Consider the following 13,470-nt stretch of genomic DNA (forward strand, 5'->3'; position numbering starts at 1 on the left):
ACGAGGACGCTGAGGCGGCGTTAGAATCCATTTGCGGAAGTTTATTGAACACAACAAATATCAAATACGTGGAAACAGGCAGATGGTCGGTAACGGTAAAGCAGTTCAATCTAGCAACAATCCAGAGGATAATCCAGCAAACGTACGTCATAAACCAGGCAGAGAAGTCAAACCTTGAAAACAGTCCGATCAGGCTAACAATCCAAATGGGGTAATCCGTGAAATCAGAAGTCAGGGAACGAAGCAGAATCATACACAGGCAGGCTTATCAGAATAATATAGAACGCTCGGTAAGGCAGGTAAACTGGCAATACTTCGCGAATAGGAAGCATGCGGGCACAGCTCAAATAGTCCCAAACAGGAAGCGAGTGTAGAAGCAGCAGAGGGAGCGCTCAGTCAGTATTCGGGTGATGGCTCCCTCTGCTGGCTTGGCATTACAAAAGCACAGATCATGTAGAAGTGGAAATGTGTGTGTTCACACACTAAGTGAAGCCAAGCAAAACACTTGTACGATAAAATCACAATTAACGTACCGCTATAGGACAAATTACTTCTCTTTTGCAGGGAGCTTGATTTTCAGCTGCCATTACCAAAGGAAATGAGTGTTTTTCAGATGCTAAAAGGGAGTGAGACCACCAGAGTGATCAGATGAATGGGCTTTCCCAGCAAAACAATAGGTCTGGGATGTGAGATGCCTGGGTCATATATCAAAAACACTGGGGAGGATTTGGCGCAATATAGAGAGAGGAGAAAAACAAATGAACTTAATTGGTAGACGGTTTTAAAAAGTGACATACATTGCATTTAAGGTATACATTTGATTAGTTTATGCATTCATGCATTTTTTAGGAACTGACCCTATGACCTTGTTGTTGCAAGCATTAAGCCCTACTGTTTGAGCTAAAGGAATGTAAAATAAATGCCAAGTTTTGTCATTAAACTCTCGATGGTGCAAAATGATGATATTCACAGGGTTATGTTTGGCACAAGCTGGCCGGCTAGCATTCACTATAGCAATTCGCGGCACGCTTTTAGAGTTTTTTGAAACCCTCCACCTCCCCAGCTCCACCTGTATAGATTTGCTATGGGTTATTATATGTGCTCATTGTGCAGCAGCAGTATGACTTAAAGGTCCCATATTGTACACATTTCTGGAGGTTTATTTTAGTTGTTGATGTCCTTAAGAATATATATTTGCGGTATAAGTGCCAAAATCCATCTCAATATATTTTTACAGCTACTTTTTTAGGAACTCTGTCAAAACCAGGTTGATTTTGGCCCATCTAATTAATATTCATGAGCCTCTCTTCTGATTGGCCTGTTGTTTTCTGAGTGACGCACAGCCAGGCCAACCACAGTTAACTACGGTCATGTATGCTTTAGCCGAGCCCAGAGCCATAGAGAGAGCCTAGCTTGCTGATACTCAACAGGATATTTCAGAATGATCATTAATGTTTTTTCTTTTTCAAACACCGAATGCAGTAAGCTACATAACTGTTGCTTTAGTAAAGCCCCTTTCACAATGCGCGCTGATTCTGGAAAATTACGGGAACGAGCGCTGTGTGAACAAAAGCCAGAACCATAAAGGCAGTGTTGTAGTGATGATGCACGTTATCATGCGACTCTTCACAATGAAAAAATACGTGCAAAGTGGAATGAAGTGGCGATCAGGCAGAGCCAGCTCCGCACTATCAGCACTGAAGCACAGTTTGTTCAGGTTAGTTTCAGTTTAGTGAAACGTACGCGTCGCATTACATCTTATATCCAAACGTCACATGTCTTTATGGGTTGTGTGTAAAGCACACACAGATTCCGGAAAACAACTGTGAATGAACTAGTGGTGGGCCGTTATCGGCGTTAACGTGCTGCGTTAACGTGAGACTCTTATCGGGCGTTAAAAAAATATCGCCATTAATCTATTCTCAACGTTGGGTTGGGAGCTGGGTCTAAACTACGTAAGATATGATTATTTCACCTTGATATTTTAGCACGGATGACGTATACCTAGTCGAATTGCACTGTAGGGGGCGAGAACGAGTCTTCAACTTCTGTGAAATTACCACATCAAATGAGACGTGCAAACATGGATGCATTTATGAAGCTGCTTCAGGGCAGGTTCGTGCGTTACTAGACCCTTTTTGAAAATCTGCTGTGCCCCAGTAAAATCTCAAGTTTGAGTTATAATTTACTTTGATAATCCCAAAATAAAGACATGACAAATAAACTATATGCAACAACTGAATTGACGCTTCTAAAAGCAACGCAGTTTAATCGAAGACTATGCAAGCAGAAATCCATGCCCGTGCGCGTCTGTGTATTTAACGGCAACGCGCACGTCGTGCAGCCTTTTGCGCAGAAGTACTTGGTTACACAAGTTTGTATAGGTAATTATGTTGTAAATGCAATTGTCAAGCAGTTTGTGATGCATTTTGGAAACAGGAGATGAGCGCCTGGTCTAATGTGCCACCTGACTTGAGAAACCCGTTCTCAAAGACTTACTTTTAGTCATTATTTAAGTAGGACACATATTCTGAAAATGCCTTCAGCAGAATTCAAATTAGCCATTTTAATCTAGATTAATCTAGATTAATTCCAAGATTTAATCTAGATTAATCTAGATTAAAAAAATTAATCTATGCCCACCCCTAGAATGAACCAAATTAAACAACTCCGGAACAAATCATGGGACACATTATCCGTGTATTTACCGGAATCGCTGTGTGAAAGAGGCTGAAGTTGACGTGCCTTTGGTCTATATTTACGTTGTTCTGAAGCCTGTGCAATGATGTAGTTTCGACATCTATCGACTGAACAGGGTTTTCTCGACTTGTTTTCGTGTTGTTGTTGCTTAGCAATGTTATGGACACGATAGTGTCTGGGTTTGACAAAAGGAGGCTGGGACGGTGGTTGGTGCTGGGGTGGTGACTGAAGGCGGTGACTGAGTAGATCGGACGTCACATCTGTACGGAAGTCACAGCGGCTCCTGAAAATGAACAGCTACTTTAAGCAGGCTGTGTGCAGTTTACTGTGGATTGACTGTTTTGAAACTCATATGGTAGTTACATAGCCCCTAGACCTCAGTTATCATGAAAAAAGCCAGGAAATTTCGATTTTGACAATATGGGACCTTTAAGTACTCAAAGCACAATATCAGCGTATGTACTGGCAGTGGAAGGTTACTGTACTTGCTTTGCAGCAGAATCAGCAGTAATCTACAACAACTGCAATATCCAACAGCAGCAGAGTAGCAGATCTATTCCGCCAATACCAAATACATTACCATTGTCATATTCATTAGCGTGCTAAGATCTTCCAAGGGTTGTCATGGTAGAAATGCAGTAATTATAGACAAATATATTCTGTGTAGTTGTGGTGAGGGTCGAGAGAAAGCCTGTAAGAGAGAAAAAAAGATGTTACATGCCAGATGCTGACAGATGCTCTCATGCAAATAGCAATAACAGCAGTTTAAGTGCCAAACACGGACACCTTGACCATTTGTGTCCCCTATAAGACAAACTGTCCATTGTTGTGGAGCTCAGGTTGTTTTTTCCTGTTAAAGAGAGTGAAGCCATCACAGCTGTACTCATAATGTGCCGTGATTCTCTATCCGTCCTTTCCTCTTTTTTTTTAAACACATAAGCCTATACCAAGTCTGTGGTCAGCTGCTAGTGTGTGTACTAATTTATGTAGGTTATAGATTGTTCATGTAGATCAGAAAGATTTCTTTCTTCAGTCGCAAAGAAATTATTTTTTTGAGGAAATCATTTCAGGATTTTTCTCCATACAGTGGTCTTAAATGGGTGCCGACAGGTTGAAGGTCCAAATTGCAGTTTTCCAGTTTTCCTGTGTAAAGTATGTATAATGGATGAGGTCAAGCTAATGCAAGACGAGCATTTGTGGTTAAAAAGTATATAATTTAATTTTGTTTTTAGAAAGTGACTGATCGTTTTATTAGATAATACCCTAATTCCTCGGCTGGGATCATGTAGAGCCCTTTAAAGTTGCATTAAAACGGCAATTTGGACCTTCAACCCATTGATCCCCATTGAAGTCCACTATATGGACTACTATACTATAATTTCTTTATGACTGAAGAAAGAAAGACATGAACATCTTGGATGACATGGGGGTGAGTAAATGATCAGGAATCAAACCTTTAAGTGATTTTATAAATGTTTTTGTTCTTGTGGAAATTTTTTATTTTTGTTGTCAGTTTATTAATGGTTTTTACATTATTTTAGAAATAAAAGTTGAATCGACAGTCCAAAAACGGTTGGCTTTTTTCTCTCCTATATAGCTTTAACAAATTATAGCCTATTTCAAAATATAGTTAAACTTGTTAAATGTAGCTAAATATTATATAAAATATAGTTTAAAACATGTACAATTTAGTGTCATCAGTTCAAATGTCAACTGCAAGGTGAAAAGAGAATAAGTAGAGCTCCATGTGACATCCAGTTACAAATTAACTTCATCTAAGAATGACAAGCTAAAGACACACCTCCAGCAACCTTTGCACAACCTACCTGCCATTTCCTTAATCTCGGAAATGGCTAACAAAAATGAACCTGTCCATGTTAAAATGTGATGCTTGAGAAGAAAACCATTAGTTTGACATACTCTGAATAACCAGAAGAGCCAAATCTCAGGTAAGTTGCCTCACAACATTTCTTTCACTGTATTCTGATGCTTAAATTCATCACTATATATGTATATGTTTGTTAAATAGCTTTTTGATATGACAAAAGCAATGCGAAGCCTAACATGTGATCTCTTTGGCACATATGAGCCGGAAAACAATATCTTAATACATCATGCAAGGTTGGTAATTTAATGACCACACATTTCCACCTGTCAACCCTCATGTTATTTTACATTCTGTTGTCAACCACAACATGCCAACTGCTAGGGAAGGTAAAGTGGACTATTATGGGAATCAAGTTAACCACACCTAGGATACTTGCTAAGACGGATAAGATTTAACAATATTGTCATTTGAAAAGGTAGGCCTAACCCAACTCCTACTATATTCTTATTTTGTGCACTGCACTAATGGTAATAAAAGACTAAATCTTAATGATAAACGTAAACATAGAAGAATTTCTTTCATACTTTTCAGGAACTTCATGCAGGTAACAATTTAAATTTGATCCATAACTGATAAATCCAAAGCTGTGTTGAACTGTGCGCGTTTTCAGATTTTTAAATATGCGAAAACAACAATACAAAGTCCTTAGTGCCAGTGTAATCAGTAACATACAACCTAGGTGTAAACAAGGGAGGGTGTGTATGTAGTGTATACTTGATCTTGAGGAGGTCAAGTGAAAGACTCCTTTCTCTGCCGTATTTCCGCAGTGTGTTTGGACCCACACAGTGAGGTTTGGGAAAGCATCTGGGGGCTGTTAGTTTGCAAGTAGCGTAAGGAGATAAAGGTAAAGTCAGGATCCTATCAGTTCCTGCCTTTACCGCACCTTTTCTGAAGCTGTCTTTCTCACATTTATAATCATACGCACATGCAGACACTTCCAAGTTGGCTGACACTCAGATCCTGCAGGTATGCTGTTACGGGGGCGTCCTGAGACAGGAAAAGATAAAAGCAGCTCCTGAGGAGTGTTTACAGCCTGAAATGAATAGTGGGAGAGGAAGGGCCCCTATAAAAAAAATACTGAACTCGCTATGAAACGTAGCCCCTGTGGACGCTACAAGGAGATAAGCAGGAAAAGCCAGTGAGATGGAGCATACAAACACTCTCAGTTTCAAACATATGCACACGTATTATTATTCTCATGGTAATCTGTAACTATTTTGAAGGGATAGTTCATCCAAAAATGCAAATTCTGTCATTAATTTCTTACCCTCATGTCGTTCCAAACCCGTAAGATCTCAGTTTGTCTCCGTAACACAAATTAAGATATTTTTGATGAAATCCGAAAGCTCTCGTAGCTTCATAAAATTATGGTTGGACCACTGATGTCACATGGACTATTTTGTCGATGTCCTTGGTACCTTTCTGGACCTTAAACGTGGTAGGACTCTTACTGTCTATGGAGGGAAAGAGAGAGCTCTCTGATTTCATCCAAAATACCTTAATTTGTGTTCTGAAGATGAACGAAGGTCTTACCGAAGGTCTTATGGCCTTGGAACAACATGAGAGTGAGTAATTATAACTGTATAACTGGATTTATGATTAATTTTTGATCTAAAATATTTGCAATCATTAACAAATTAGAAGTTAATTGTTTAGGTTATGTACTTGGTCATTTGAACAAATTGAAATGCATTGTAGCAGCACACATCGACTTTTCCTGCTGAAAAAAACAGCATATGCTGGTTAGGTAGGTTTTGGTGCTGGGATGCTGGTTTTAGCTGGTTTATGCTGGTCCTTTGCTGGTTTATGCTGGTCCTTAGCTGGTTAATGCTGGTCCTTTGCTGGTTTATGCTGGTCATGTTGCTGGTCAAGGACCAGCATAAACCAGCAAAAGACCAGCATAAACCAGCTAAAACCAGCATCCCAGCACCAAAACCTACCTAACCAGCATATGCTGTTTTTTTCAGCAGGGTTATTGTCTTGTATTGTACTTTTGTACTTTATTACCCTTATTGCACCTTGTTATGTGACTTTCTGAAATCTTGGATTCTTATCGGACAGTTTGAGCATTCTGTGGTTAAATATGTTTGCAGAATGATGACTAAACTGTACAGTACAACTGTCCATTGTCTAATGTAAATGTCTAAATAGCTATGGCTACTTGTCATGTTTTTCTAGTGGTTCATGCCTATCACATCAGTATTTCATGTCCAGTTACTTATTTACTTACTGAAAAGTGAAATTATGTATAAAAATAAACCCCTTTAGTGTAATAAAAATCCTCGTTGCTTTCTGTCTGGGTCCTGATAACACTTTCAGGGATTATATGGCCTTACCGACTGTACATTATTCCTTACGTAAGCTACTGTGTATGTAAAATAAATGAGGTTATTGTTTGCTCTAAGTTATGCTGAGTCTTGCGATGGTTTGCTGAATGTGTCAGCATATTCCTGTTCCTGTTTACAGGAAACTCTTGAATTCTAGGTTTTTATAAATCTTTTGCAATTGATAATACGACAATAGGCAATATACAATGGGTTTATACAGTTGAAGTCAAAAGTTTACATACACCTTGCAGAATCTGCAATATTATCTTACCAAAATAAGAGGGATTGTACAAAATGCATGTTATTTTTTTATTTAGAACTGACCTAAATAAGATATCTCACATCAAAGGTTTACATACACTTGATTCGTAATACTGTGGTGTTACCTGAATAATCCACAACTGTTTTTTTTTGTTTTTTTTGTTTAGTGAACAGTTAAACTGCCCACTGTTCTTCAGAAAAATCCTTCAGGTCCCACAAATTCTTTAGTTTTTCAGCATTTTTGTATATTGGAACCCTTTCCAACAATGACTGTATGATTTTGGGACTCACATGCAACTATTACAGAATGTTCAAATGTTCACTGATGCTTCAGAAGAAAAAAATATGCATGGGGGGAGTGAGAAAGCTGGGGAGTGAAAACTTATTGGATTTGAAGAACATGGCAAATTTAACTTTAGTCTTCTGGGAAACATGTAAGTATCTTCTGTAGCTTCTGAAGGGGAGTACTAAATGAAAAAATATGATATTTAGGCAAAATTATAAAAATGTACACATCCTCATTTCGTTGAAAAGTTTTCACCCTCCGGCTCTTAATGCATCGTTATTCCTTCTGAAGCATCAGTGAGCATTTGAACCTTCTGTAATAGTTGCATATGAGTCCCTCAGTTGACAAACAAGGGACTAATAAACAACTTTCACTAAAAAAATTCAGGTAACAACGCAGTATTGAGAATCAAGTGTATGTAAACTTTTGAACAGGGTTCGATTTTTATAAATTCAACTATTATTTTCTCTTGTGGACTATATGTAAACGTCTTTAATGTGAAATATCTTATTCAGGTCAGTACTAAATACAAAATAACATGCATTTTGTATGATCCCTCTTATTTTGGTAAAATAATTAACATTTTGCAGATTCTTCAAGGTGTATGTAAACTTTTGACTTCAACTGTATATGGAGTATAAGAATGGCACTCTCATGGCAATTCATACATATTTTACGAGGTGGCTAATTCATATGAAATGTGTACAAATTGGTCCTGAGAATAGCATTTGTAGATTTTAGAAATGTTTAATGAAGTATTTTATAAATGTTAACTTTCACAGAGCTTCACTTAAGCCATAACAAACAACAGTTTTTAATCAAGTGTAAATAATCATTTAATATGATTGAATCAATCTGACACCAACAAATAAGTTTCACAAGCTATAATGTGTGTGGGACCTTTTCTACTATTTCCATTGTTCTGACAGGGTCAATAACCAGCCTTGCCTACCCAATAAAGCAAAGATTCATATGACGTTTATAGTTATGAAATGGCACCAGAACTTCAACTTTTGCAGTGCTGAAGGCCATTTCAGTGTTTGCCATTTATCATCTTTAACTGTGGTTTCTACAGGAAGCAGGAAAACATGGGGTCTGCTGCACACACAGTGTGTGCGCTCCTGTGTTTTTGGGTCTCAGGATCATGCTACACACTCCAGACCGTGGGCCCATGTACGGTCAACAGAGAGACGGTGAGGAAAAACAACACACACTCTGGCCTCTTTTGTTCCCTGAGCCAGAGCAAGTGCTGCTACATCAGGAGTATCCTGTTTGTAGGCACTTGTTTCCTGTTTTTGGTGACAGAGGTTTACCCAGTCTGTTAGTGGTTTACGTCGTGAGAAAATACATTTCTTGTTTCTTGTTTGAAACCACAAGTGGGTAATCATCCCTTTTGTACTTTTTTGGATCTTTATTGATCAGGGCTAAATTATAGTATATGTAAACACATGTTTGTTTGTTTTTTTAATTCTCTAATACAATTTAAATTGACTGTTGCTGATTCCAGAAGTGAGTTTTCTTTTTTTTTTTCTTTTTTTTTTCAGGCTTTTGACTGTAGTGGGAAAAGACTTACGTCAATACCAAAGCACATCTGGATGAATGTAACCGAACTGGACCTCTCTGACAATCTGTTAGACTTGACCCACATTGACAGCTTCAAGCGCCTGAACCTCTTCAACCGCTTGGTCTCACTGAATCTATCAGGAAACTACCTCCCCCTACTGTTAAAAGAGCATCTCTACAGCTTCTCTTCTCTTAAAGTTCTAGACCTGAGTAGGTGTAAACTGGCCACGGTTGAGGCAGACGATCTGACCAGCCTTTCCAGTTTACAGATGCTTTTCCTGGGGGATATTCAGTCGACTGCAGTCAAAGATCTGAGATTGAATCAGTTTGTGGAACTCAGAGGTGAACAGAATAACAGACAGAAAGTGGGAAACAAGGTATTGATGACCAGAAGAACAAAACGCATGGCACAGGATGACCAAAGTGAAGGTATGAATACTTTTGAACCAGTCAGAAGTTTTTGAACAGTAAGATTTTTAATGTTTTGCATTTATTTGATTCAAAGTACAGAAAAATGCTTTCTATCTGAAAATATTTTAAAATGTAATTTATTCCTGTGATCAAAGCTAAATTTTCAGCAACATTACTCCAGTTTTCAGTGTCACATGATCCTCCAGAAATCATTCTAATATGCTGATTTGCTGTTCAAAAAACATTTATTATTATTATTATCAATATCTAAAACAGTTGCATACATATTTTTCAGAATTCTTTGATGAATAGAAAGATCAAAAGACTAATGAATAATGATGCTAAAAATTCAGCTTTGAAATCACAGGAATAAATTAAATTTTAAAATATTTAAAAATTGAAAACATGGTTTTTAAATGGCTAAATTTTTCAAAATGTTACTGTTTTTGCTGTTTTTGATTAAATAAATGCAGGCTTGGTGACGAGAAGAGGCTTCTTTAAAAAACATTAAAAATCGTATAGTTCAAAAACTTTTGACAAGGAGTGTAGTTTCAATTCCTTAGAAATGTATCTTTGGTTTCATGTTGGTTTCATATGGATTTGAAATACTTTTATACCATTTTCAAGGCATGTTACATTTAAAAATGTAACCATCAAATAAAAAGTAAATAAAAATATATATATTTCAAGTGTACACATCTTAATTATTGTTTTAAAAAACATTTTAAATATTAAATTATTGTTGTCATTATTATGAACTAAATTCAGAAATGATTATGTTTTTGAGGACTCACAGCACATGGCATTTAACAATCTGTACTAAATTTGTAATTTATTTTAAAATTAAAAATTGTAAAATGACCTTCTTCCTTATAGAACTCGCCCATTTTTTTTTCATATATCATTATGCAACAGAGCTATTTGTATTTATTTATTTATTTTTTAATAAATAATAATAGACTAAACCACTTTTTAGTTTTTCCATTAAAAAAAAAACATTATTTTAATAAATCTTTTTTCTAATATCAAGACAGTTGTATCACCCTGACATTTTTGACTTTGAGCCTATTCCAAAATAATAAGAATTACATTTATTTTAATTCTGAAATAAAAAGCCTGTGCATCATAAAAGATGTGTATTCAAGTCAATGTATTAGTGGATTGCATTTTTATGTATGTTGGACTAATTTAGATGGGGACTATGTTTTTCAGCATTTTTCTATATTAATAATATTTAAATAAACAAAATAAGCTGAGTGCCACATCTTTTTTGAGATACATGTATGGAAATGGGTAAACACTATCATTTCAATAGCATTTGTTTTTCTAATTGCAGGATATTCTAAGGATGAAAACCACAGGGCCTTCCCTCGTGAACTATTCACATTGGAACCGAAAACTACAAACAGTACAAATGGTTGGTCAAAACCTTTTTTTCCTTTACAATCTAGTGTAGTTTATTACCTGTGATTCCATCTGAGACTAATCTAACCATTATAAATAACATTTTCAGACTCAGTTAAAACAGATGATCCCAAAAGGCCTTCAGAAACCTGGAAGGTTCTCGTGGCTGTTCTGGGGTCAGCTATCACCCTCTCTGTCCTAATTGCTTTGATGGCCAAATGCAAAGTTGTGCACAAGTATGTGGCGAGCTACAGACACTCCAGGCTCAGCGAAGTAGATGCCACAAGTCAGTGTGACCCTGCAAACTTTGAGGTGGGATTCTCGACCCAGGGTGGCCCCGGGACTCGCGCAGCTGCACCTAACAATGACGCTGAGGAGGACGACGACGGGTTCATTGAAGATAACTATATTCAAGCCAGCGAAACTGAGAGAGCCGCAAGAGCAGCAGCACTGACTGATGACGAAGACGAAGAGGAAGAGATTGAATTTAGTATTGGTTAAGTCTAATGTTGTTAAATCTTGTTTATAATAACTTGCATTAGGTAGTCATTAACAAACATTCAATACTTCATTATCAGTTATTATTACACGGCTACACAGAATACTCGATTCTGATTGGTCAGTGACCAACTTGGTATGTCATTCCTGATAACAACTGGTAAAAACTAATAACATACTTAATTCACTTGCTGGGAACATTTTTTGTTTATGGAAGCTTTGCGTTTGGTTTGGTTGGAACTTAATTCAATATTATGAGTACAACTATTTAATTATGTTATCCTGGTATCGCGAAATCGCTCTCTCGTTTCATATAAACGCATCTGCTGCCATTTTATGATCACTGTTTTGTACACTGTAATGGATTCTAAGATAACAAAACATGTTTGTGTCAAATTAATATATTTTATTGCCAAAATTATTTAAGCGGTAAAATGTTGTGCAATAAGTGGTACAACTGCACCCTATCCCTTAAGGCGAGACACTGCAGGTGAATATTGATCACACTGATAAATACATTTTTTGCATTACAAGTTTTCTAAAATGTTGGGTTTAAATATGCAAATGAGACATTATTTAATTAAATATACGCTAATTTGCATACATTTCTAGTACAAAAATCTAAACACTAGATGAAGTCAGTTTCGAAATTCTTGTTTAATTTTTTTGACATATTAGAGTCAAATGTTTTTACAGAGGGGATTTTGGGTATCTCATATTGTCACTCCATAATTCAGAAAAAACTTAGAACAGACAGAAAACTATTTATTTTTATACCATTTTGGGGGAATAAAATATAAAATCAAGCAAATTATATATAAACAAATCCTTCAGAATATAGACAGGAATAAAAATGTCAAGTTTGGTGTGTGTCTGTGTTACTGAAGTGGAGATTTATGGCTCAGTGTAGGAGAAAAACTCATTTTGAGAAAACAGGCTTTAGAAATATGGATTGTAAGTGAAATCTATTGACACAAATAGATAAAGTGCTATAAAAGAAACACTTACCAGTGTCTTTGGGAGGTTTTCTTTCCATTAGTCAGAAGAAAACACTTTAAAGGCCCAAATTTCACAGGAGAATGAAAAACAGTGTTTTTGTCTCCCCTTAAATGTCCGTCTAACATTAGTTTGAACTTGCCGCTTGCTAGCAACTGCTTTCTTATTGGTAGCTTTGCATTCAAATATTTAAACTCAGATCAATGTTATGTCTAATTATTTACTTTTGTGGCAAGCAACAGTGTAATAAGCGGGATAATGTACATCCAGCAGGTTATTACACGGCTTCACGGAATTCTCCATTCTGATTGGCCAGTGACCACATTCCTTTTTCCCAGGTAACAACTAGTTAAAACAAGTAACACAGGCTTATTTGGGTAACTGCAGTCGCTATTGGTGTTTTTAGCATATATTTTTCTTAGTTGAGTTGGCTAATAAAATATTAAAACTTAAATCAATATTCAATAAGCTACGATTTTAAAACAGTTTAATATTAAATCAGTGAATTCTATCGTCATAACTATTCGTTTATTGAAATGCCGAATTTGCCAATAGGAATATTTCAGATATTTAATAGTTCAGATATTTCTATTCAAATCAATAGGCCCTATTTCGTGTCTAGTTTTGTGGCAAATAGCCATGTAATAAAGCAGGATTCATTGAATAATTCATTGATGAAAAAATAAACACTTGGTGTAGCCTACCTAATATTTACAAAAAAAGTATATATTTTGGCATAGATGTCACTTTTTTGAAAGCATCTGAAAATATAAGAATCAAAGAACGACATTGAATGTTAGGCATTACGAAATAATGATCTGTTAAACATGTTATGCAATGTTTGTTAAAGTTATTATAAAACTAAATGATAATATTAATAATCCTGAACTTTTAAAGATTTGTCCTTCTAGAATTTGCATTTACATTTTAATTTTACATTAAATTTACATTTACATTTTAATTTTTTTATTTATTTTACTTTTAATTGCGTTTTGGACTATATACATTTTGTATTTAGTATGTTTACTTCATTTCTAAATTAAATGTTTTTTTGTTTTTTTGTTTTTTGAGAAAAAGTTCCATCCTTGGCCACTGGGCGCCGCCTTTGTGTACTTTATTACTTAGCCTAGAATGAA

General features: G+C 36.1%; 1 protein-coding gene across 1 annotated transcript; it reads left to right on the forward strand.

Moving 5' to 3' along the window:
* The first annotated feature begins 4,512 nt into the window (after positions 1–4,512).
* c12h1orf210 (chromosome 12 C1orf210 homolog) lies at positions 4,513–12,339 on the forward strand. The gene is made up of 5 exons (XM_073852252.1): positions 4,513–4,649; positions 8,538–8,655; positions 9,007–9,454; positions 10,773–10,853; positions 10,950–12,339. Exons 2-5 carry the CDS (start codon positions 8,551–8,553, stop codon positions 11,339–11,341), a joined length of 1,026 nt encoding a protein of 341 aa, XP_073708353.1. The 5' UTR covers positions 4,513–4,649; positions 8,538–8,550; the 3' UTR covers positions 11,342–12,339.
* The last annotated feature ends 1,131 nt before the right edge of the window (positions 12,340–13,470 follow it).

Source organism: Garra rufa, chromosome 12 (assembly GCF_049309525.1).
Source record: "Garra rufa chromosome 12, GarRuf1.0, whole genome shotgun sequence".
NCBI classification, from domain to species: Eukaryota; Metazoa; Chordata; class Actinopteri; order Cypriniformes; family Cyprinidae; genus Garra; species Garra rufa.